The sequence below is a fragment of the Hyaena hyaena genome, unplaced genomic scaffold, assembly GCF_003009895.1.
Source record: "Hyaena hyaena isolate Hyena2069 unplaced genomic scaffold, ASM300989v1 scaffold_58, whole genome shotgun sequence".
Taxonomy (NCBI): Eukaryota; Metazoa; Chordata; class Mammalia; order Carnivora; family Hyaenidae; genus Hyaena; species Hyaena hyaena.
In genome coordinates this window covers 4,164,576-4,187,915 of record NW_024080689.1, presented here as the reverse complement: position 1 = coordinate 4,187,915, position 23,340 = coordinate 4,164,576, and the positions used below count along the sequence as shown (strand labels likewise).

Genomic DNA, 23,340 nt, shown 5'->3' with positions numbered 1-23,340 from the left:
AGAGCCACGGATGAAGAGTCCAACGAAACCCTAGCAGGCAGCCGTACCCCCCAAAAACCCCGAGCTATCATGCCCCCCAGCCTAGCTGTCGGAGCTCGCGCTGAGGCTGGAGGCCTGTGACGTCACAATTAAGGCTTCTTCCCCCCCCAACCCCCCGTGATTGGGACCCCTGACTAGGATTGGATAATTCGGATGAGGGCGGTGCTGGGGAAGAAGGGCGGGAACAAATCCGAGAGACAAAGAAAGGCCTTGGGGGGGGACAGAAAGGGAGGGGCAACCGGAGGGGCCGCTAGCCCCAGGTCCCTATGTAAAGTCTCGATGCTGGGGCCGCAGCTCCAGGTAGCTGAGCGGGAGGGCACTCGGGCCTCAGGCTTGACCCCCGCCGCCCCCGCCGCCCCCCGCCACGGTGGGGGCGGGGCCTCGGGGCGGGGCTATGTGGGGAAAGGAGGCGGGGCGGGGCAGCTGGGCGAGGCCCCCGGGTGGGGCCATGGAGGAGCCCGCGGCTCTGGGGGCTGCCGGCGGCCCCAGTGGGGAATCCCCGGGAGGGGCGACCATGGGGGTGCCTGGAGGAATCGGAGGAGTCGAGGCAGACGCCGGGCCGCTCTCCAGCGTAGCCCCGTTTCACGGTTCTGAGCCCTCCCTGCACTCCGGGGGAATCAGTCCTGTCTCTAGCCGGCCGTCCGGGGAGGTAGCGGTCCTCGGTTCCGGACCCCACCGGCACCCTGGGGAGGTTGCGGACCTCGGCCCTGGGTCCGGCCCATACCCAGGCGGATTAAATGCGCCCTTCCCTGAAACCAGTGTATCCGGGACCTACAGCCTCGGGTCCGAGGGGTCTGGGGTGTACAACTCCGGACGCAGTCCCCGCTCCGAGTCAGCTTGCTTGCACTCCCACAAACCTTGTGAGGACCGGCCCCGGAGCATCCTAAAATACAACAGCTCCATCTTGATGCAGAAATGCCCCATTGCGGAGAAGTAAGGAGCTCAGCTGGGCGGGCACCGTGCACTGAGCCCGGAGGGAGGGGTTTCGGACACGGGGGCGGAGCTAGGGGAAGGGGCGGGGTCCTGAGAACCAGAAGGGAGACCGCCGAGGGCGATTGGGTGGGAAAGCTGACGTTCCAGGCCCTGGGAGAGCAGCTGCTCCGGGGTAAACGCTGGCTACACCGTCCGTGATTACCGTTAGGTGTGACCCCCGTCCTCACTCCTACGCCGCTGAGACTACGAGCGGGTGCGAGAAGTTTCTGAATGAAAGAGTGACGGAGGGAAATTTTCCTACCCCTTTCTTGTGTCCTCCTACGCCAGGAAAAAGTCTCAGTGGGAGGACGAAATGAGTATCCTGGCCACGTACCACCCCGCTGACAAGGACCATGGATTTGTGAACGTGGATGAGCCCAGCACTCCCTACCTCAGGTGCTGAGCCCTCAGCCCCTAACGCTTCAGTCCAGATCCTTCCCTCTCCAAAGAGGGTCGGGGGAGGCAGGGAGGCTGCAGGGACTGGATCCTTCCAGATGCTCACCCCTCACCACGGCTACGTCCCTCCTCTGCAGACTGCAGGGCAGTGATAAGGATCTGCCTGGGACGTCCTCTCAGGCAGTGACTCCCGAGGCGCTGGCCGAGAGGTGAGAGCCCTGCCGGAGGTCAGTAGGGCTGTGGGGCCTCTTCCTCCCTCCACCCTTGAACTCTGAGGTCCCAGGCAGCTAGGCCCCATCTCCCACCTGCCCCTCCTTGTTCTTTCCCTTTGGTGCCCCCCACCAGGCTCCCTCCTCTTCAGGTTGGCAAAAATGGACACGCTCTATCCCAAGGTCCTCCAGTACAGTGATAACAGAAGCTCGGGGGCTCCAGACCACTTTTCCAAGACACGTGAGATGAAGGGTGGGGACTGAGCGGAAAGGGGAGGCAGGGGGAACTGTCAGCGAGAGTCTGGCGCCTGGCGGGAAAGCCAAGCTTCTTACAATGGCCCGCAGACTCCAGCGACTTCGACAACCGCCGGAAGACGCACTATGATGAAGGAAAGTTCTTCAGGACTCGGAAAAGTTTTCTCTTCGATGATAACAAGCACAACAGCAAAGAAGGCGGTGGCGGTCGGGGCATGATGCTGGACCCGGAGCCCAGGCCTGTGGCGACAGGCTGGACCGGAGGACTGGCCAGAGGAGTCAAAGATGAGATTGGCCTGGTGATCAGGAACCATATCCCAGAAGCCAAGGGTTAGCTATGGTGGGACCCCAGGGGCTCATGGGAATTGTAGTCCAGAGTCTTCACCATGCCCTGTCTTTCTCCGTGGCCATTGGCCCAGGGCCCTGCTGGGAGGTGACCCTCAGGGAAGACAAGACAGCTGGGGTGGGGACCTCGTCAGAATAGTCCTCAGGAATCCCAAGAAAACCACAGGGGATGGAGACGTCACTGGTATTTTCTAATACGGGAAGAGGCAAGAGAAGTGAGACGAAAACCCAGGGCTGGAACTTCTCCCCTGCAGATGGGGCCATAATGGACACCTGGGGGTCCCTGATACCCTAGGTGGCCATAAGACTCAGATGGGCTGGGATGACTCGTCAGATTCTCCTGCCTTCAGAAACCAGTGCCCAGCGCCAGCCCCCATCAGGTCAGACCAGGAGACTGACCTGCAGCAACGCAAGGAGTATTACATCAAAGGAAGATACCTGAGGTGCTCCCCCCACCCCAGTGAGAGCGCGGCCGGCCCAGCCCAGGGTGGGGGTGCGACAGCCCCAGACCGAGGGGTGCCCCAGCCTTGACCCTGTGGTGCTTCCAGGCTCTGCAAACTTGAACTGGGCGATGGAGAATCCCATAAGCACTGAGGTCCGTCTGTTGGACCACCCCGGAAGCCCCGCTCAGGATCACAAGGCCACCAAGGACTGCCTGAAAGTGACAGCGACAAAATCGCAGCCTGGTGAGGGCACCAGCCCCCCTAGCTGGCTCCTGGCCAGCTCCCATCCCCCCACCCCCCTTCTTTGCATATCGGTAGACCAGCAACAGATGCTAAGAGCGGCCTCAAGCATCCTGGTGTGCAAGGCCCACGTTGTACCGAGAGGAGCCAGGGAGGCTTGGAAGGGGTTGGGACCCCCTCCAGCCTCAAAGTAGCTATTGGTCCCACACACCCCCCCCCCGACTCCCCTCTGCCCCCACCCCCTCCAGGTGCTGCTCTGTCCTACAGAGACCATGGGTCCAGATCAGAGTCGGGCTGGTGTCAGTGGCTGGTATCCAAGGAACTTGCCTGGCAAAGCCCAGAATGCTTGGAGACGGAGCGTGGCAGCCACTCAAAGTCCCCAAACAAAAACTAATGCAGACATGAGCCTGGGCGGTGGGGGTGGGGGGGACGGGGCGGGGGCAAGGGGGCTGCCTGAACCAGCTGGGAAGGGAGAAGGCCTAAATGGGTGAGTTCTAGAGAGTTGCAGGGTCATGTGGGCCAGATCTCCTGCTGCAAGGAAGCCAGTAACCCGGTCATTTCTCTCTCCAGATGGAGCCCTACGTCTTCAGTGGACGCAAGAGGAGAAAGCCAAACCATGGAAAATGTAGCCAGCTGGGGATGGGGTGGGTCCCAGCTTCCCCCTGCCCTCACTGTCCTCAAGGTGGACAATAAAGAGCAGTGCAAGGAGCCTGGGTGCCCCGCATCGTTAGCCGGGCCTGGGCCTGCTCATTCACGGAGGAGAGGGGAGGAGGGAAGGCCTGCCGCGTACAGGAAACCACAGCAGGCAGAGGGGAGAAGAAAGCTTGGAGCTGCCTGGGGCACTGGACTCGGTGCCCAGAAATCCCCCCACTGCCGCAGGGGGCCAGTGATTGGGTGGTAGGACTCTATCAACCACAAATGTGCCAGTGTCGTCATCTTTAATTGCTACAATGGCCCTGGGTGGGGAGGTCATCTTGCCCATCTTCCAGATGAGGAAACTGAGGAATCAGAGAGCTGGCCCGGGGTCACACAGCCTCTGAGTGGCAGAATCAGGACTGGAGAGGGTATCTGCCCGCCACCCCTGGCCCCCAGCACGGCTGAAGGAGACAGAAGCGGGTTCTGGAACTGGGGAGGAAGGGGACTGAAGATAGTCTCTGTGGGTGGGGCTGTGGCTTTTCTGCCGCCCCGCCTCCGCCCCTCCCGGTGCTGTCTGCAAGTGTGAGGTGAGAGCTCCTCCTTGGACACCCCTAACCCTTTGGGAAGGAATTGAGCCTCCTACCCCCTCCCCAGGCTCTTCCTAGGAGAGGATCCCCCCCTCCTCAGCCTCCTCAACCCCTCCGGGGGCAGGGAGTGCTTTCCCCCTGCAGCCCCCCCCCCCCCCCCCCCCCCCCCGCCATCCGGCCCTCCCCTCCCCGTGCGGTCGGCGAGATGACGGTCAAGCTGGATTTCGAGGAGTGTCTCAAGGACTCACCCCGATTCCGGTAAGTGTGCACACGTCTGGGTGGCAGAGGGAGTGAGGTCCGACCCCCGTCCGCAGTGGACACACCACACCCCTGCCCAGACCAGACATCTTTCCAGGGACTAAGTCTCAAAGGGACAGGATCGAGCTTCTAGGCCATTCTTAGGCCCTAGTAGCGCCTCGACTATGAACCCCCAGACTCTGATGCTCTCCACCCGCCCTTCTTGTGCAGAGGGGGCCTCATAGCCCCTCTTTTCCCCAGAGCAGACACTACCTCCTCCGGCGCCTGGGACCCTGCCCCTCCCCCAGCACCTGCTGGGGCGGTTAGCAACTTCCTGCCCTCGCCACATCCACCTCTCTTTTTACCCTTCCTGCTCTGGTCTGGGCCCTGCTAGCTCTCAGGCCGCCCAGGGTGACAGCCAGGGCTGGCGGGCAGGTTTTCTGACCCCATCAGCCTTTTCTGTCTTCCCCCTTCCCCCCTCATCGCAGCCCCAGCCCCACTGGGGCGCACAACCACACACACCCAAGCTCTGTTCCCCTGACCCCTCTTTTCCCAGGGCCTCTATCGAGATGGTGGAAGCCGAGGTGTCAGAACTGGATACCCGGCTGGAAAAGGTAGCATGGGCTTAAGAGGAGAGGGGCGGGGCCAGGGAGAAACTTGGAGACCTCGAAGGAGTTCCAGGGGTTTCTGAGTGCTAACCGTGTTGGGTAAATACTTTGGGGGCTATAGAGAAGGAGGAGATGGAAGTTCCACACCCTCCAAGAGCTCGGGGTCCTGGAAGACGAGACTCAACTTGTGGGTTTTACTGGGGCGGCTGTGAGCCCAAAATTACGCCAGGTCCTGGGCCTCAGGACAGCAAGACGGCTCTGCCCCCAGGGAGCTGACAGCCAGCCTTTGGGAAGCAAAACAGTGAGACACTTAAACACAGGCCACTAGGGCCCTCCAGGGCTACGCTTTATAAAATGTACACACGCACTTGTAAACACTCCCTGCCCCTTTACTGGGTTTGGTTTTTCCCCATAGCGTTGACCCCAGCCTCACATGTTACATATGTATCAGTGCGTTAGCTTTCTACTGCTGTGTAACAAGTTATTCCAAATTTAGTGGCATAAAACAAGGCACATTTGTTGTCATAGTTTTTGCGGGTCAGGAGCTGGGCACAGCTTAGCTGGCCCTCTGCTCAGGGTCTCATGCACTGCAGTCGATCGGAGGCTCGGGGTCTCCTTCCAAGCTCCTGAGGTTGACGGCAGACTTCAGCTCCTTGCTGCTGTGGGACTGAGACCTTCACCTCCTTGAAGCCATGCTGTCCCCTGCCCTGTGGCCCCCCCTGCCTAGGCAGTTCCCATCAAAGCGGCTTGCTTCCTCAAGGCCAGTGGGAGGGGTTTTGTAGCACATGGTGCAAATACGGCCTCGATTTACACGGAAGTGAGGTCTCAGGAACAGCGGCGTCTGGCACCTCTGCCCCATGCCACAACCTGACCATGGGTGCGCAGACCCATGGCCTTTGCTGTGTCCTGTTGGGTAGGATCAAGTCACGTGTGTCACACTCGGGGGGCGGGGATAATGCAAGAGAGGGAACCTCCAGGTCCCCTTGCAGTGTGTCTCTCACACTTGCCAAGTGTTTTCTCTTTCTTTTTTAATAAGAATGTTTTTCATTGTATTTGTTTTAGAGAGAGAGCCCTGTGGGGGAGAGGGGCAGAGGGAGGGAGGGAGAGAATCTCAAGCAGGCTCCAAGCTCAGCGCAGAGCCAGTGGCGGGGCTCGAACCCATGAAACTAAGATCATGACCTGAGCTGAAATCAAGAGTCGGACGCTTAACCGACTGAGCCACCTAGGTGCCCCCATGATAAAGTAATATATATTTTTAAATAAAACTGTTCTATTTTGAGTTAATTATAGTCTCACAAGAAGTCACAAAGCCTGTAGACGGTACGGAGAGGTCCCACACACCCCTCGCCCAGCCTCCCACACTGGCGGCATCTTGTGTGATCCTAGTACTTTTACCAAAACCAGGAAATGGACATCGGCATGATTCAATGCCTGTCTATGGACCTTACTTAGATTTTAGCTGTTTTGCAAATACAGTTGACCTTTCAACAACATAAAGATTAGGGGCACTGACCCCCCCCCCCACAGAATCAAAACTGTACATATAATTCTTGAATCCCCAAAAACTTAACTGATAGCCTGCCACTGACCAGAAGCTTTACCAGTAACATAAACAGTTGATTAACGAATATTTCATGTGGTGTGTGTATTGTATACTGTTTATACAATAAAGGGGGCTAGAAGAGAGAAAGCGTTATTAAGGAAATCATAAGGGGGCGCCTGGGTGGCTCAGTCGGTTAAGCGTCGACTTTGGCTCAGGTCATGATCTCGCGGTTCGTGGGTTCGAGCCCCACATCGGGCTCTGTGCTGACGGCTCGGAGCCTGGAGCTGCTTCGGATTCTGTGTCTCCCTCTCTCTGATCCTCCCCTGCTCATGCTGTCTCTCTCTCTCTATTAAAAAAATTTTATTAGAGGGGCGCCTGGGTGGCTTAGTCGGTTAAGCGTCCGACTTTCGCTGAGGTCATGATCTCGCGGTTCGTGGGTTCGAGCCCCACATCGGGCTCTGTGCTGACGGCTCGGAGCCTGGAGCTGCTTCGGATTCTGTGTCTCCCTCTCTCTGATCCTCCCCTGCTCATGCTGTCTCTCTCTCTCTATTAAAAAAATTTTATTAGAGGGGCGCCTGGGTGGCTTAGTCGGTTAAGCGTCCGACTTTCGCTGAGGTCATGATCTTGCGGTTTGTGGGTTCGAGCCCCGCGTCGGGCTCTGTGCTGACTGCCAGCTCAGAGCCTGGAGCCTGTTTCAGAGTCTGTGTCTCCCTCTCCCTCTGCCCCTCCCGTGCTTATGCTCTCTCTCTCTCTCTGTCTCTCAAAAATAAACAAGTGTAAATAAAAGAAGGAAGAGGAAGGAAGGAAGAAAAGAAAAGAATAAAAAGAGAAAAGAGGAACCTGGGTGCTCTATGCCCCGGCTGCACCCAGCCAGGTTGGGAGCGTCTGGGTCCTGGGTCCTGGTGGCACAGGTCTCATGGTGACCTCCAGTGAGGTTGGGGTGTGGTTGGTTTCCTGACCGTCACTGAGCCTGTCAGCGACCATCAGGTCAAGCTGTAATTCCTGCAGCCTTCACGAGCCCTAGAAAGTGATTTCCAGTTCAGGAAAAGTCCACGGAGAACCCAGGTGGCCCAAGCTCTCGTGGGCCCCCGCTGCCCAGGATCGTTACACAGGACGTCCCTGGCGGTCTCCTGTCCCCCGGGCCGCGCTGAGGGGCTCCACAAACACTTGTGCAGCCCTGCTGCGGCGACTCAGGCCAGAGCCGAGTGGTGTCACCTCGGGGGGCAGTGCAGTGACAGAAGATAACAAGGCCAAGAAGTCAGGAAACCTCACTTTGGTTTCTGACTCGGCCGCCTGGCCCTACCACAGGGACCCTCCTCGGGCCACTCAGCTGTCCCCTTATTTCTTGCATTTATTTAATAAATTAGTTGATTGATTTTAATGTTTATTTATTTTTGAGAGACAGAAAGAGTGTGAGCAGGGGAGGGGCAGAGAGAGAGGGAGACACAGAATCGGAAGCAGCTCCAGGCTCCGAGCTGTCAGCACAGAGCCCGACGCGGGGCTCGAACCCTCCAACCGTGAGATCATGGCCTGAGCCGAGGTCAGACGCTCAACCGACTGGGCCACCCAGGCGCCCCAACTCTCCCGTTATTTCTCAAGCCCCCTTGTTTGTCAGCCGAAGGGGGGTTGCAGCAAAATGGGCCCTCGGAACACCCTAACGGGCCCTCTGCCATTCCTGTTCATGAGGGAAATTGCTCCGTGTGCACAGAATGGGAAAGCTCCTGCGGGTAGAGACGGCTAGAATTAAAACCACCCAGGCAGCGCCTTTGCCCTGTGAGCCGTACAGTGCGTGAGCATGGAGTTTCTGGAAAGCTCTGGATCCAGGCGGCTGGGCCCGGGCAGGGAGGGATACGTGGAAGTGGATGGAGAAAGATAGGCTGGAGCCAGCTGTCAGTGGCTTTGGTCACAGGCTGGGAGGACTTCGCCTCCAGGCACGGAGCCGGAGGAGATGAGAAAGCGCTAGCTGTGTGTTAGCGCCTGGGAGTAGGGGCTCAGCGAAGGAGGGATGCGGCCCTGGGAAGGGAGAGGCAGGGGGGCCGCTGTGGGGGCGCCACGCAACTCCCCACCCCTCCCTGTTGCTTCTCAGCTCCTCAAGATGGGGAACAGCCTCCTGGAAAGTGGGCGTCATTACCTCGCCGCCGGCCGCACCTTCATCGCCGGCATTTGTGACCTGGCCCGCCTGGGTCCACCAGAGCCCATGATGGCGGTAGGTAGGGGGCTGCAACCAGGCTGGGGGGGGGGGCTGGAAGGGGAGGGTCGGCGGGGGTCTGCAGGTCCCAGGCCAGGGCGGGGCAGGGTCCAGAGCCGGGGTCCTGCCGCCCCATGCCCGCTGCTCTCTCTCTCTCTGACTTTCCACGCCCAGGAATGTCTGGACAAATTCACCCAGAGCCTCAGCCACAAGCTGGACAGCCACGCGGTGAGCGGGGGAGGGTGGCGCCGGGGCGGGGGGCCGGGGCATCAGGGCTGTCTGCGCCCGACCTTCACCTGCTGGCGTCTGCTCCACCCCCCGTCAGGAGCTGCTGGACGCCACCCAGCACACCCTGCAGCAGCAAATCCAGACGCTGGTCAAGGAGTGAGTGGGGAGTGAGTGGGGAGGGGACCCGTGCTGCGTCCCTCTTCCCTGGAGGAAGGAGCTGTGCGGTGGGGGGTTTCCAGTGGGCTGACTGCCGTCCCCATCCCGACACCCCCCCACAGGGTCCTGTCCAGAAGGCCCTCGAGCGGGCCTCCGCAGGGGATCCCTCTGCCTGGGGGGGGGGGCAGGCGGGGCACCTGTGGGTGTGTGTTGTCCTCCAACCCCGCAGAGGCCTCCGGGCCTTCCGAGAGGCTCGCCGGGATTTCTGGAAGGGGGCTGAGAGCCTGGAGGCTGCCCTGATCCACAACGCCGAGGTCCCCCGGCGCCGGGCCCAGGAGGCCGAAGAGGCGGGAGCTGCTCTGAAAATCGCGAGGGCCGGGTACCGGGGTCGAGCACTAGACTATGCACTGCAGGTGCCCACCCCAGCCTGTCCCCTGGGGCCCCGGGACCCTCCGCAGCCCCCGGTGGGAGGTGGGAGGGGATGCCATGTTTTCGAGACTCACCCCCCACCATCTTTTGGGGGCCCCCAGATCAACGTGATTGAGGACAAGAGGAAATTTGACATCATGGAGTTTGTGAGTTGGGGCAGGGCAGGCGGGCAAGGGGCCTGCTGGGCGCAGGGGGCAGGAGGGAGGAGGGAAAGACAGGCGGGTCCCTCGTCAGCTCTGCCCCCCACCCTGTCGCCCAGGTGCTGCGTCTGGTGGAGGCCCAGGCTACCCATTTCCAGCAGGGCCACGAGGAACTGGGCAGACTGGCCCAGTATCGCAGGGACCTGGGCGCCCAGGTAGGGCCCCAGGGAGTGGGCGGTGGTGGAGGGGGGGTGTGGGGGGCCCCGAGATGCCTGTCCTGGTCCTGTTCGGGGAGGGGGACGCTGGGGACATCTGAAATGCCCCTCCCGTGCCCAGTTGCACCAGCTGGTCCTGAATTCGGCTCGAGAGAGGAGGGACATGGAGCAGAGGCACGTGCTGCTAAAACAGAAGGTGAGGGTCTCCCGCCCGCAGGAGGGTGCCGCCCCCCCCCCCCCCCCCCCCCCCCCCCCCCCCAGCTGCCCTGTGTCCCCAGGAGCTGGGTGGGGAGGAGCCAGAGCCAACCCTGAAGGAGGGGCCTGGCGGCCTGGTCATGGAAGGACATCTCTTCAAGCGGGCCAGCAACGCATTTAAAACCTGGAGCAGGTGAGCAGAGACGCCCCGGAGCCGCGCCCCCTCGGGTCAGTGTTTTTTGGGTGGTTTTGTGAGCTAAGCACCGTGAGAAAACACAAAGGGAACCCGCAGTGAACGTGACAGTAGATTCTGTTACGTTGGATGGTAAGAGTAGCATCGGAGAAAAATAATAAAGCAGGAGATGCGGAGACCTGGGGAGGGTTGCAGTTTTCAATGTTTAAAAAAATTTTTTTAATGTTTATTTTTGAGAGAGATAGAGCGTGAATGGGGCAGGGGGCAGAGAGAGAGAGACACAGAACCCGAAGCGGCTCCAGGCTCCGAGCTGTCAGCACAGAGCCCGACGCGGGGCTCGAACTCACGAACCGTGAGATTGTGACCTGAGCTGAAGTTGGACGCTCAGTCGGCTGAGCCCCCCGGGCACCCCGGGGTTGCCGTTTTAAATAGGGCAGTCAGGGAAGGCTTCATGAGAAGGTGACTTCTGAGTGGAGACTTGAAAGGTCTCTGCGGGGAGAATTTTCTAGGCAGGAGGAGGAGGCAGTGCCAAGGCTCTGAAAAACCCGGGGCGTTGGAGGAGCAGAGCGGGCACGTGGTGTGGACGCGGGAGGAAGAAGCCGGCAGAGGTGGAGTCGGAGCTAACTGTGCACAACGATAGGGCCTTGTTGGCTTCTGTGGGGACTTAGGAGCCGTGGCAAGTGTGGCGCAGGGCGGGGGGGGGTCACCTGCTCTGCCTCCCCTCCTTCCCCTTCTGGGGTCACTGCCAGCCCATGTGGGATATTTGTGCAAATTAGAAAGTTGAGCCCCTTCCATAATATACCTCCACCTGTCAAAAAAAAAAAAAAAACTGTGGCAATAGACTCGGGGCGCCTGGCTGGCCCAGTGACCAGGGCACGCAACTCTTGGTCTCTGGGGTTGTGCGTTCCAGCCACACTGTGCTGGGTGTAGCGACTGTTTCCAGGTGCCTGGGTGCCCAGGTGTACACAGGCGTGTACAGGTGCCTGGGTAGCTCAGTCGGTTAAGCGTCCAACTTCAGCTCAGGTCACCATCTCGTGGTCCGTGGGTTCAAGCCCCGCGTTGGTCTCTGTGCTGACAGCTCAGAGCCTGGAGCCTGCTTTGGATTGTGTCTCCCTCTCTCTCTCTGCCCCTCCCCTGCTCACACTCTCTCTCTCTCTCTCAAAATTAACTTAAAAAATATATATGTATACTGTAGACATTTTTAAAATTATATGCATAGACCAATTTTATTGGAAAAAGCATTTTACTGCCGTGTGCTGGAAGGTTCCCTTCCAAACATTATCAAATCTGGGCTGTGGGAGATGCGAGCAGCCCCGCCCGCCATGCCCCGCCTTGCACAGCTCAGTGCCCTCCTCTGCAGCGTCCCGCGGTGGGGACAGTCAGCCCAGCTCTCCCGGGGCGGAGGGCGCAGCCTCTGCACCACTGCTGTCCCCAGCTCATCCCAGTGCTGCCCATGCCCACAACTCTCTTTCCTCCACCTCCAGACGCTGGTTCACTATTCAGAGCAACCAACTGGTCTATCAGAAGAAGTACAAGGTAGGGAGGCAGGGCCCTGGGTGCTGGGGCCCGGGGACACTTGGGCTCCCTGCGGCGGGCTGGCTGCCCCTCACCACCTTCCCGTTCCAGGACCCTGTGACCGTAGTGGTGGATGACCTTCGTCTCTGCACGGTGAAGGTCTGCCCTGACTCGGAAAGGCGGTTTTGCTTCGAGGTGGTGTCGCCCAGCAAGTGAGTGCATGGTGGGGGGGGGGGCGCCACCCTGATGCAAGGAAAAGGGGCGTCTCAGAGGCCCCCCGTGTGGCGCCCGGCATTAATGCTTTGGTGGCTGGATTGGAGGGCAGTCTGGGATGGGGTGCTTTCGGGGGGACAGGAGATATTTAGCAAGATAGGACCGGGGCGCCTGGGTGGCTCAGTTGGTTAAGCATCTGACTTCGGCTCAGGTCATGATCTCACGGTTTGTGGGTTCGAGCCCCGCGTCAGGCTCGAGCCTGGAGCCTGCTTCGGATTCTGTGTCTCCCTCTCTCTCTGACCCTCCTCTGCTCACGCTGTCTCTCTCTCTCTCTCTCAGAAATAAATAAAAACATTAGAAATTAAAAAAAAGAAAAAAGAAAAAAGAAAGATAAGACCAGCTGGTGCCGCATTTCTATCCAGCTGGTATTTCGTATCTCTTTACGACTGGTCCGGGTTAAGTAGCAGCTGTCACCTCCCACGCGGCCCCCCAGGCCTCAGACACCCCCCCGCCCCCCCTCCCCTCCTGCCCAGGTCCTGCTTCCTGCAGGCCGACTCGGAGCGCCTCCTGCAGCTGTGGACCAATGCCGTGCAGAGCAGCATAGCCACGGCCTTCAGCCAGGCTCGCCTCGACGACAGCCCGTGGGGGCCAGGCCAGGTGCCTTAACACGAGGGTGCGGGGCCCGGCTGCCCGGGGAGACGAGGCACCCCTTCCCCGGGCCCCATGGCCACTCTGTCTTCCCCTGTCTCCCCCCAGGGCTCAGGACACCTGGCCGTGGGCTCCTCGGCCACCATGGCCTATGGCGGAGCGGCCAGGGGAAGGGACTCTAGCGGAGCCGGGCACGTGGCAGCCCAGGTGCAGAGCGTGGACGGCAACGCCCAGTGCTGTGACTGCCGAGAGCCCGCCCCCGAGTGGGCCAGCATCAACCTCGGCGTCACCCTCTGCATCCAGTGCTCCGGCATCCACAGGTCACCACCCGTGACCGGCTGTGGTGGGGGTGGGGGTGGGGTGGGGTGGGGGCGGGATTGAGCCCGTCAGGGACACCTCCCTCCCACCCTGCCCTGGCTTACTTTCTTAGATGCTGGCGGGCACTGGGCACAGTGTCCTGGTCTGGCCAGAGATGCTTATTGGCTTGAGCGTGGGGTCAGGGCTCTTGAGGGTCAGGGAGCAGAGAGAGGAGAGGTCACCAGGCCCTAGCAAGTCTAGGACGCCCTCCGCCCGAGTCAGCCTGGTAGAAGGAGGGGGGAGTGTCAGGGCACGTGTGGGGAAAATGAAGACGCTGAAAATGAAATGTAGGAGGGAGAAGGGGGGAACCGTGAGCAGAGCAAGGCCACGTGGCCCGCTGCCCTGCCCCCCACCTGGCCAGCACCTCTGCTGCAGGGGTGGGGGGGCCCTGCCTCCAAGTCCCCCTGGGGAGCCGCGGCTGCTGCCCCCCCACAAGGGACCTGACCCCCACTCTGCCCCTCAGGAGCCTTGGAGTTCACTTCTCCAAAGTGCGGTCCCTGACCCTTGACTCATGGGAGCCAGAGCTGGTGAAGGTGACTGGGGGGCCGGGGAGGGGTGGCTCCTGATGGGACAGGGAACTGGGGGGGCTGAGTCCCAGGGCTGCCACACTCACCTTCATCCCCCCCCCCCCCCCCACCGTCTGGCTCTGCCTCTGCCTGGACCCACCGAAGCTTATGTGCGAGCTGGGGAACGTGGTCATCAACCGGATCTACGAGGCGCGGGTGGAGGCCATGGCCGTGAAGAAGCCCGGGCCCACCTGCTCCCGGTGAGGCCGGGGTGGCTGTGGGGGGGGGGCCGCCTGCTGTGGGGGAGGAGGAGGGTTCAGGACCTCAGGAGGGAACATGGTCCCCCTCTTCCCCACCACACTCTCCCAGGCAGGAGAAGGAGGCCTGGATTCATGCCAAATACGTGGAGAAGAAGTTCCTCACCAAGCTCCCCGAGATTCGAGGGCGGAGAGGTGGCCGGGGGCCCCCCAGGGTGCAGCCACCCGTGCCCCCAAAGCCTTCCGCCCGGCCCCAGCCCGGGAGCTGCAGATCCAGGCCAGGTAAGAGGGCTGCCGGGGCACTGACGGAGCCTGGCTGTGTGCCCCGCGCTATGCCAGGCCCCTAGAGGAGGCACAGAGCACAGAGGCCCGAGCCTTCCCCTTGCCAGTACTGGGGGGCGGGGCGCAGGCCCCAGCAGCGCTGGTGTTACCAGGCAAGAGTTTGGGGGTTAGGGGAAGAAGGGGAAGGAGCGTAGGGCTGGGAGTAGGCAGCTGCGGGTGAGTGACGTTCGAGGTGAAGGTAGTTGGACAGGGAGAGGTAAGTGATGCCGTCTCTCCCCCCTGCCCCAGGGACCGCGCACACACAGGCACCTCCTGCCCCCCACCATCATGCCTCCACCTCCTACCCAGGGACCGCGGGTCCTGAAGGCCCGCCCACAACCGAGAAATGTCCTGTCCCGGTAGAGCGTCAGCGGACCGTGCTGAGGGTTTCTTCCCACGCCCTAACAGAGCACCCCTCTGATGACCTGGACAGCCTCCACCCTGGGGCCCTGCTGTTTCGAGCTGCGGGGCACCCTCCATCCCTCCCCACCATGGCGGATGCCCTCGCCCACGGAGCTGATGTCAACTGGGTCAACGGGAGTCGGGAGAATGCCACTCCACTGATCCAGGCCACAGCTGCCGTGAGTCCCCGCCCCCACCCGGAGGCTCCCCCTCTCTGATTCCCACTGTGACCCTGAGCCCAGCTCCTACCCCCTCCTCCCACCCCAGCGGGAGTGATAACCCACAGAGACTGGTTGCGAACCGTGTGTGGTTTGGAAGCAGACAACCTGGCTTTAAATGCAAGCTGGTGACTCTTTGTGCCTCAGTTTGCACACCTGGAAAATGGGAATAACATACCTTGTCTGAGGCTGCACTGCGGCTTTAACGTATGAATACTGTAAAGAGCTAGGGCAGAGCCTGAGCCAGGGGAACCCCACACTGCTGGTTCCCCTACCCCACCCTCTGAACTGGCCCCATCCCCAAATATCTTTGGCCTGCTTCTAAAGATGCCACTGTCTCTCCCCGCTCGCAAACCTCTCGCTGCAGAATTCCCTTCTGGCCTGTGAGTTTCTCCTCCAGAACGGGGCGAATGTGAACCAAACGGACAACCACGGCCGCGGGCCGCTCCACCATGCCACCATTCTCGGCCACACGGGGTAGGGGCAGCGGGGACGATGGCTGTGGGAAAGGCGGCCCGGGTAGGGTGAGTGGCCCGCTGACCCTGGCTGCCCTTTCCAGGCTGGCCTGCCTGTTCCTGAAACGGGGGGCCGATCTGGGAGCTCGGGACTCGGAAGGCAAGGACCCCCTGACCATCGCCATGGAAACAGCCAATGCTGACATCGTCACCCTGTAAGGCCGCCTGAGGGGGCGGGGCCAACGCCCCGAAGGCCTGGGCCGGCTCCAGGACCTGGCTCCGGCCAGGGCTGTCCTCAGTGCAGATTGGGGGGCGGAGTACGAAGGGGGCCGGGTAGGGTCCACGGATGGGGAGTTCGTCCTGAGTGCGGGGCGTTCGAGGCTGACGAACGCCTTTAAGCACTGGACCCCAGGGGAGCAGGTGAATTAACCCAGCTTAGAGGACGGGAAGTCCGAGTGGGGGGAGGGAAGAAAAAGTCATGCACACCTTCATTCCTTCCCCTTCAGGCTACGACTGGCAAAGATGAGGGAGGCCGAAGCGGCCCAGGGCCAGGCAGGTAAAGTACCCCGCGCCCCGCGCCCACACTGTAACTCTGGGCTTCTGGCCCCCGAAGCCCGGGCCCCGTCGCGCTCAGCAGCACTGATTAATGTCAGCACTTTTGCGACAAACCTGTGTGGGGCGCAGCTGGCGCGCGGGGTCCGCGGAACAGAGCGGGGAACCCGCTAGGGCGCTGCGCCGACGGCGCGCCCTCGGGGCCCCCTCCCGCCGCGCCCGCCCAGCCCTCCCTCCCCCCACCCAGGAGACGAGACGTATCTGGACATCTTCCGCGACTTTTCCCTCATGGCGTCCGACGACCCGGAGAAGCTAAGCCGGCGTAGCCACGACCTCCACACTCTCTGATCCCAGGATTTCGCGGGCCCGCGCCCCCAGCCCCCTCTCCCCCGCCGCCCGCCCTTTGGTCATTAAAGCCGCTGTGCATTGCGCTTCCCGAGGTGGTTCTTTCGCAGGGCGCCACCTTCGGGCCGCGCCGGGGACTGGGCGCTGCGGCTGCCGGGGTGCGCGGGCGGCGGCGGTTCGCGAGCTCGAGTCACGCAAGGGGCGCCTCCCGGACCAACTAGGTGGAAGCTTCGGCCGCAGCCCTCGCGCCGCGCGGCCCTGGGGCGGGGCTCTCGGGGTCGGGCGACGTGGCCAGACGGGTCAGGCCGGGGAGAGGCCGCCCGCGTGGGCCGGGGGCCGGCTTTCCGTTGGGGGGAGCTGGCGTCGGGCCGCGCCGGAGAGGCTGGCTGCGGCCACCCCGGCCCGGAGGCATCCCCGGAATGCGGCGGCTCAGCACCCGCCCCCTCGGGAATTCCCTGCGGGAGCGAGCGCGGAGGGCACCGCCTCCGAGCCGGGGACGCCCGGCCTGGGGCCCCCTGGCGAGCTGCGGACGTGAGGCCCGGCACACCTGCGGGGCCTGCGGGGCTGCCGCGGCCACAACCGGAGCGACATGCCTGAGTCACCCCGCGGACCCCACCCCCGGCCGCGGCCGCCCGTCCAGCCTGTCCGCCCCGTCTCTCCGGTTCCAGACTCGGCTCCCACCTCCGCCCGGGCGGCGCGAGCCCGGCGGGGGCGGGGGGCGGGGCGCCGAGGGGGCGGGGCTGTCTCTTAAAGGGCCCCCAGCCGCTGCCCTGAGGCCACTTCCTGGGGGCGGAGAGGACTTCGGCGGCTGCGGCGACACCCGGGCTGGCGACGGCGCCCGGGTCCCGAGACCCCCGGCGGCTTCCCTCAGAGTCCCCCGGCGCGCCCGGCTCGCACTGAGCGTGCGCCCTCGCTCCCCAGCGGACCCCGAGCCCCTCCGCCGCCAGCTGCGCTCAGCCCAGCCTCGGTCGCCGGAGACCCGCGCCGCAGCCAGGCCCTGGCCGGCCTCCGACTGGCCACCGGCGCCAGCCTCGTCCGCGGCGACAGCCATCTCGCCGAGAACTCGGAAGCGGGGTCCTTCCCAGGGTCGGCCTGTGCTCGCCACCGTCACCTGCTGGTTGGACTCCGGAAATCCGCTTTGTGAAGACCACGGGAGAGACTTGCTGACCCAGGGCTCTGCATCGAATGCGTCTGGCCGAAATCTCCCTCCCCTCTCTGGCTTCTGTTCTTTTCGGGGCCGGCCGTGTCTGTGCCGGACACCGTCCCCCACTACCACGGTAGCGAGGACGAGCCCGAAAGCTTCCTGCCTTGGGCTCTAACCTGTGCATCCAACCCAGAGTCTGAACGAACGTCAGGCCCCAGTTCTGCCCACTCCCAGGGCGTCTGCATTTTCTTCTCTGTGGGTGTCTCGCGTACTCCCCCAAAATTTCTCCCCCTCCTGTGCCCTCTTCGCCCCCCTCTTTTGGGGGCCCTGTGACCCTGAATGTGGGGGGCACACTCTATTCCACCACTTTGGAGACCCTGACTCGCTTCCCAGACTCCATGCTGGGGGCCATGTTTAGGGCCGGCACCCCCATCCCCCCCAGCCTCAACTCCCAGGGAGGCGGCCACTACTTCATCGACAGAGATGGCAAGGCCTTCCGGCACATCCTCAATTTTCTGCGGCTGGGCCGCCTGGACCTGCCCCGTGGGTATGGGGAGACGGCCCTTCTCAGGGCAGAGGCGGACTTCTACCAGATCCAGCCCCTCCTGGATGCCCTGCGGGACCTGGAGGCCTCTCGGGGGAGCCCGGTGCCCACAGCCGCCCTGCTCCATGCAGATGTCGACGCCAGCCCCCGCCGGGTGCACTTCTCCGCTCGCCGGGGCCCGCACCACTATGAGCTGAGCTCTGCGCAGGTGGATACCTTCCGGGCCAACATCTTCTGCACAGACCCCGAGTGCCTGGGCGCCATGCGGGCCCGATTTGGGGTGGCCGGTGAGGACAGGGCAGAGGGAGGCCCGCACTTTCGCCTGGAGTGGGCCCCCTGTCCCGCAGAGCTCCCCGAGGCGGAGTATAGGAGGCTGGGGCTACAGCCCCTGTGGACTGGAGGGCCCGGAGAGCTACGGGAGGTGGTGGGCGTGCCCGGCTTCCTGGAGGAGGTGCTGCGGGTGGCTCTGGAACACGGCTTCCGTCTAGACTCCGTCTTCCCCGACCCCGAAGACCTGCTCAACTCCCGATCTCTGCGCTTCGTGCGACACTGAGAACGCAGCCCTCCCTGGGGAGGGGACAGAACGGACAGCAAAGGGAATGAAAGCTCCCCTCCCCCGCCCCGGCCCCCCGAAGCCTCTTCTTAGCTCTGCCTCTGGAGCTGTGAGGGTCAGGGCTGCACCTGACTGGAGCCCAGATGTGGGCAGGAACTCCGGAACCTGAGCCCGCTGGGGTGCACAAGCCACATGAAGGGGCTGGCTCGGTGCTAATCCAGGCAGGGGAGGAAGTGTCCCCGGCTTGTTCTTGCCTGGGGCTGGGGGCCTCCAGGGCCTCCTTGTTGGAGCTCGGTGTTCAAGGGTCTAGAGAAGTAGGGACACCTCTCTGCCCAGGCAAGGCCCCGCAGAACGTGGGGGGGACACTGACGTGTGGGAGAAAGGGGGACTTCGAGTTGCTCTGACGTGGTCTCCTGGACCGTGGCCTCTGCAGCTGGAGGGCCTGGCCCGGCCTGACTGAAGACAGGCCAGAACATTCTAGAATATGGGAAGGGGGCTCCTTTGCTCTGTCTCCAGGCACCTACTGAGGGAGACAGGAAGGCCACACCCCTGGCCCAAGGGAGCGAGGAGAATCCCCATTCACTCTGTGGCCGGAGCCCCGTGTTCCGGAGCCACGTTTGTAAAGAACCCTCTATTGATGGTGGAGCTGGCCTTTGGGAAGAGGGTGGCATCTTCTTGGCCTTGGCCTTCCTCCCTTCATGTGTGTACGCGTGTCAGCCAGCGTGCCTGAGCGACGGGGCCCTCCGACATCCGGGCCCCCGTCTGTGTGCCGGTGCCTCCGTGGTCTCCGCCTGTCCGGGCCTGTCTGGGGTTGCCCAGCAATGGCTTTGGCTCTGGGTATGTCTGGCGTATGGGTGTGAGTAGAGTGAGAATGAGTAGTTGGATCACAAGGGGAGGAAGTGTGTGTACGTGCATGCATGTGTGTTCACATCACCGCGTAGGCAGGAGGGGCCTGTGGAGGTCCGAGTCTCCAGGACCTTCCTGGTGAAAGTAAGAGGAGTCACTGGGCCCAGCTGGCCCTTGAGGCCCGTGTAGAACTCTTGGTCGCTAAGGCAACCGTGGGCACGTTGCTAGGAGATCGCTGGCAAGGCCCAAGGCCTCCCAGGGCAGAGGGGAGATGAACGAGGGATGGACGGAGAGGTGGGGGCGGATGTGGGAACGGATGGTATTTCTGGGTCCCCGAGGGATGGGACCCTCACACACAATGTCTCCACCAGGGACTCGCTCACTATTTATCGCTGGCCACGAACTTACAAGAAGAAAAATAAAATTGCTTTCTGGAACCTCAAGCTTGTAAAGGCTGCTGCTGGGGGCCGGGTGGGGGGTGGGGGGCGCTGCCCCCTCTGTGGCAGAAGCCCAGTCTTCTTCCGGTCCCCAGGCCCCTGGGCCCCTGCTTTGCCCTAGCCAGAGTTGGGGTGGCGGTGCTCTAGAACCCCCAACTGTTCCGGAACAGTCTAGAACCTCCAGGCAAAGGGCTGGATCCAGCATTGCAGCACTCCAAGGCCTTCCCAGCCTACATGGGGCCAGCCCCCCTCCGCCACCCGCCGGCAGGCCTTCTGTGGGTGCTGGCGCTCGGGGGGGTTTTCCTGGGGGCCGCCCAGGCCTGTGTCCTCTGTCATCTCTCAGACCGTGACTTGTCGGGCCGCCTGGCTCGACTCTGCAGCCAGGTGGAGGCTCGCTGGAAGAACTGTAGGGCCTCCTGGAACTTCCCGGCCTTTGCCTTAGGTAAGATCAGACATCCGGGGCCAGCCTGGCAGCGTGTGGCCTCCCGGCTGAGCCCCTCAGCCGCCACCTGCGTCCCCGGCCCTGGGAGAGTCAGGAAAGTCACAGGTCCTTGCCTGTCTCCACAGATGAGATGTTCGTGAGCAAAGTCATAGAGAAGACTCACAGAGTCCTGAGGGTCATGGGTGAGGTCAAGGGCGAAGGCACCACCTGGGGCTTGGATGGGCCCCGGGGGGAAGGGGAGGGGAGGAGGGGGCTGGGGAGGCAGGGAAGGGTGGAGACAGGAGGTGTGACCCGGTGACCTGGGAGGTGCTGGGTGAAGGGGCGGACGTGCACCCGCCCCGGGGAGGCCCTGGGCCACAGCTGCCCTCTGTCTCCCCAGAGATCAAAGCGTCTCCCTCCTCACTCCCTTTATATTGGCAATGGCTGCAAAAGGTCAAGCTTCCCGAGTACACCAGGGAAGGTACAGACGCGGGCAGGGACTAGGGGCGCCCGGGCTCTCTAGGGCGAAGGGGTGTGTGGCTGAGCATCCCCTCTCCCCCCACCCCTCCTCGTCTCTGGTTTCAGCTCTCTGTGCTCCCGCCTGCCGTGAGTAGTAAAGGATAGGGGTAGGTGAGGGCGGGCCGTCTGGAGTCCCCAAGGAGAGCCTGGCAGCGGCCTGGGGGGCAGTGGGGTGCTCTGGAAGGTGGGCGCCGGGGCTCCCCTGCCCAGCTCTGGCCCGGCTATCTCCTGCAGGGGGCAGCACCATCCTGTACAACTGTTCTACCTGCGAGAGCTTCCTGGCGCACTGCTGGCCTCGAAAGCGCTGCCTCCCAGGTTTCACTCCCCGCCCTCGCCTCACCCCTGCTCAGGTCTCTGAGCTCTTGGGCTCCCCCCCCCCCATGAGGACGAGTGAGGTGCCCAGGATCACTCACCGCCTCCTGGGTTCCCCGCAGGAAGTCATGATCTTCGGGAGGCCAGGATCCTGCTTCTCTCTGTCTCCATAACCATCCTGCTTCTGGGCTTCCTGAGCCTCGCGGTGGAGTGAGTGGGCAGCTAAGGGCAGAAGCCACCCTTGACCCCCCCCAGTACCTTCTACCGCCGTCCCTATGCCCTCTCCTCCCGGCTGCCTGCCCTGCCCTTCCCAGGGCCCCCATGGTCTGTGTCCCCTCAGGTCCAGACACTTCAAAGCAAAAAGTGACATGTGAAGACGGTGACACATTTCCAGCCCCCACGTCCCTGGGAAGGGACCCGCCAGCCTCTCACTCCCAATCCCAAAGGCTCGTCCGTCCGGACCCTGAAACCCAGTCGTCTCCGTGATCCCAGAGGCAGATGGCCTCCAGGGACCCAGGCACCCACAGCTGGAAAGTTCCTGCCCTCCAGCCCTCAGCTGATCAGCCAAGAGCTGTCACTAATTCCAGGAAAATGTCTACAGGAGGAAAGAATCCCCTACACACACACACACACACACACACACACAGCCCGCCGCTCCCACACCCCCTTCTGCCTATTCTCGGAAAGCGGGGGCCGTCTGCCCCAGAAGCTACGCTTGGCCCTCCGATGACTGATCGGGAATCCGGGAATGAGGGTTCTGGAAAACTCCCTCCCTTTAGGGTTGCGACCACATCAGTCAGCCTGCTGGCATGCTGTCCCTCCATTTAACATTGTGAAGCCTCGGCCTCCCGCAGAGGCCTCCCTCCTGCCAAGATCAAGTAAACCTGCTCTTAAACGGCCTCCTCCCCTGCCTGGCCTCCGTCTGCAGCTGGGGAGCGCAGAGGGGGGTCGGGAGGCTCGGCGTAGCCACAGTGGTTCTCAACTGGGGGGCGTTACCCCCCAAGAGACGTTTGGTAACATCTGGAGACGTTTTTATTGCTTCGATCGGGGGACGTGCTGCTGGCATTTGGGGGGACGCACCGGGGACACTGCTGAACGCCCAACGATGGACGGGGCGTCCCCCCAACACAGGATTATCCTGCCCAACGCCTCGTTGCGTGTGGATCAGAGACCCTGGCATTGGGTCCGCCGGCTATCAGGAGCTTTGGGTGCGGCAGATGGGTGACGAAACACAAAGAGAGGCCTGTCGCCAGCCCCAAGTCTCAGGCCAAGGGCCCCAGCCTGGAAGGGATCCTGACCCACATCTCGCCCGGTGGTTTTCAAACTGGGTACCCCGAGGCTCCGGGGCAGATGTTCTCATCCAGCTGCACATCGGAGTCACCTGGGCCTTAGATCCGGAGACTCTGAGTTTAGTGGCATCGAACGGGGCCTCAGTTAATCCACCTCACAACCAGCCAGGGCTCGAGCCGCTGTTTTCGGGGTGCTCATAAGGGTCCTGGAGATGGGGAGGGTGCCTACCCCTTCTAGGAAAGCGTGTTCAATATGATTTTACACGTTCTAGTCCAATCCCTTCGTTTTCTACCAGAAGGAGGGAAGAGAGAAAGAGAGAAGGAAGGAAAAGACCCTAAGAACATATGCCAAGTTCTTACAACTTGCCCGAGATCGTGCAACAACTCATGTCCATTCATTTGACAGGCACTTAGTGGGCGTGCAGCGGGCGCCAGGCAGGGTCCCCGCCCAGGCTGGGATGAGGAGCCGCGGCTGCTGACCATCCGGGTACCACGCCCCCCACCCCCACCCCTCCGTCTGCAGTAGCTGCCTCGCACCTGCCTGTGCTGTGCCCTCCCTCCCGCCGCAGCGTGTTGGAGCTGTCCCTGTCTTCACACCCAGCGCTCAGTGGGTCAGCCAGTCCTGCCCATTCTCGAAGGACCTCTGTCCTCTGTGTCCCCTTCTCCTGTCCTGCGGCCCCCAGGCCCCTCTCACGGTGGACTCCAGTCTCCCAAATATGCCATCTGACCACCCACCCCCTCCCGTGCACTGCATCTGCAGTGGCTACTCTGCCTTTGTCAAACTCCACGTTGTTTCTTTCTCTTCTTTTAAATTTATTTCTGAGAGAGAGAGAGAGAGAGAGAGAGAGAGAGAGAGACAGCATGAGCAGGGGAGGGTCAGAGAGAGAGGGAGTCACAGAATCTGAAAAAGGCTCCAGGCTCTGAGCTGTCAGCACAGAGCCCAATGCGGGGCTTGAACCCACGGGCATTGAGATCATGACCTGAGCCAAAGTCGGACGCTTAACCGACTGAGCCACCCAGGCGCCCCTCCTCATATTTTATTTTTTATATGTTTTTAACATTTTTTAAAGTTTAGTTTTGAGAGAGTGAGCAAGGGAGGGACACAGAGAGAAGGAGACACAGAATCTGAAACAGGCTCCAGGCTCCGAGCTGTCAGCACAGAGCCCGATGCGGGGCTCGAACTCACAGACTGCGAGATCATGACCTGATTCAAAGTCGGATGCCCAACCTAC

At 62.1% G+C, this 23,340-nt stretch overlaps 4 protein-coding genes across 11 annotated transcripts; all 4 read left to right on the top strand.

Moving 5' to 3' along the window:
* Window positions 1-482: 482 nt before the first annotated feature.
* LOC120231395 lies at window positions 483-10,775 on the top strand. 5 transcript variants are annotated; one of them, XM_039231519.1, is made up of 8 exons: window positions 483-972; window positions 1,300-1,407; window positions 1,545-1,616; window positions 1,769-1,857; window positions 1,962-2,201; window positions 2,512-2,659; window positions 2,765-2,902; window positions 3,470-3,607. In XM_039231519.1, exons 1-7 carry the CDS (start codon window positions 488-490, stop codon window positions 2,808-2,810), a joined length of 1,188 nt encoding a protein of 395 aa, XP_039087450.1. In that variant the 5' UTR covers window positions 483-487; the 3' UTR covers window positions 2,811-2,902; window positions 3,470-3,607. The 5 variants fall into 5 exon arrangements, with proteins under 5 accessions (XP_039087450.1, XP_039087447.1, XP_039087449.1 ...); XM_039231516.1 differs by having other exon boundaries at window positions 1,769-1,869; XM_039231518.1 differs by lacking the exon at window positions 3,470-3,607 and adding an exon at window positions 3,148-3,305 and having other exon boundaries at window positions 1,769-1,869.
* On the top strand, window positions 4,277-16,129 carry ACAP1 (ArfGAP with coiled-coil, ankyrin repeat and PH domains 1). Of its 2 annotated transcripts, none has more exons than XM_039231514.1 (22): window positions 4,277-4,380; window positions 4,916-4,973; window positions 8,597-8,716; window positions 8,873-8,926; window positions 9,024-9,082; window positions 9,312-9,495; window positions 9,613-9,657; window positions 9,771-9,866; window positions 9,988-10,062; window positions 10,145-10,254; window positions 11,739-11,790; window positions 11,881-11,981; window positions 12,516-12,639; window positions 12,739-12,950; window positions 13,451-13,520; window positions 13,659-13,753; window positions 13,863-14,032; window positions 14,321-14,652; window positions 15,059-15,168; window positions 15,251-15,361; window positions 15,653-15,702; window positions 15,946-16,129. In XM_039231514.1, exons 1-22 carry the CDS (start codon window positions 4,328-4,330, stop codon window positions 16,044-16,046), a joined length of 2,382 nt encoding a protein of 793 aa, XP_039087445.1. In that variant the 5' UTR covers window positions 4,277-4,327; the 3' UTR covers window positions 16,047-16,129. The 2 variants fall into 2 exon arrangements, with proteins under 2 accessions (XP_039087445.1, XP_039087446.1); XM_039231515.1 differs by having other exon boundaries at window positions 14,480-14,652; window positions 15,946-16,046.
* Window positions 16,130-17,390: 1,261 nt separating this feature from the next.
* KCTD11 (potassium channel tetramerization domain containing 11) lies at window positions 17,391-18,983 on the top strand. The gene has a single exon (XM_039231666.1). The coding sequence runs from the start codon at window positions 17,586-17,588 to the stop codon at window positions 18,282-18,284; it is 699 nt and encodes a 232-aa protein (XP_039087597.1). The 5' UTR covers window positions 17,391-17,585; the 3' UTR covers window positions 18,285-18,983.
* A 664-nt stretch (window positions 18,984-19,647) lies between these two features.
* On the top strand, window positions 19,648-21,719 carry TMEM95 (transmembrane protein 95). Of its 3 annotated transcripts, XM_039231580.1 has the most exons (7): window positions 19,648-20,009; window positions 20,135-20,191; window positions 20,389-20,469; window positions 20,574-20,594; window positions 20,742-20,822; window positions 20,942-21,029; window positions 21,160-21,719. In XM_039231580.1, exons 1-7 carry the CDS (start codon window positions 19,802-19,804, stop codon window positions 21,191-21,193), a joined length of 570 nt encoding a protein of 189 aa, XP_039087511.1. In that variant the 5' UTR covers window positions 19,648-19,801; the 3' UTR covers window positions 21,194-21,719. The 3 variants fall into 3 exon arrangements, with proteins under 3 accessions (XP_039087511.1, XP_039087513.1, XP_039087512.1); XM_039231582.1 differs by lacking the exon at window positions 20,389-20,469; XM_039231581.1 differs by lacking the exon at window positions 20,574-20,594.
* The last annotated feature ends 1,621 nt before the right edge of the window (window positions 21,720-23,340 follow it).

Coding starts and splice junctions, on each gene's coding strand:
- LOC120231395 (XM_039231516.1), top strand. CDS start 488: ATGGAGGAGCCCGCGGCTCTGGGGGCTGCCGGCGGCCCCAGTGGGGAA. Junction 1,870..1,961: donor CAAGACACGTGAGATGAAGG/GTGGGGACTGAG, acceptor AATGGCCCGCAG/ACTCCAGCGACTTCGACAAC. Junction 2,660..2,764: donor ATCAAAGGAAGATACCTGAG/GTGCTCCCCCCA, acceptor TGGTGCTTCCAG/GCTCTGCAAACTTGAACTGG.
- ACAP1 (XM_039231514.1), top strand. CDS start 4,328: ATGACGGTCAAGCTGGATTTCGAGGAGTGTCTCAAGGACTCACCCCGA. Junction 9,496..9,612: donor CACTAGACTATGCACTGCAG/GTGCCCACCCCA, acceptor GGGGGCCCCCAG/ATCAACGTGATTGAGGACAA. Junction 14,033..14,320: donor GAGCTGCAGATCCAGGCCAG/GTAAGAGGGCTG, acceptor CCCCTGCCCCAG/GGACCGCGCACACACAGGCA.
- KCTD11 (XM_039231666.1), top strand. CDS start 17,586: ATGCTGGGGGCCATGTTTAGGGCCGGCACCCCCATCCCCCCCAGCCTC.
- TMEM95 (XM_039231580.1), top strand. CDS start 19,802: ATGGGGCCAGCCCCCCTCCGCCACCCGCCGGCAGGCCTTCTGTGGGTG. Junction 20,192..20,388: donor CAGAGTCCTGAGGGTCATGG/GTGAGGTCAAGG, acceptor CTGTCTCCCCAG/AGATCAAAGCGTCTCCCTCC. Junction 20,470..20,573: donor TCCCGAGTACACCAGGGAAG/GTACAGACGCGG, acceptor CTCTGGTTTCAG/CTCTCTGTGCTCCCGCCTGC.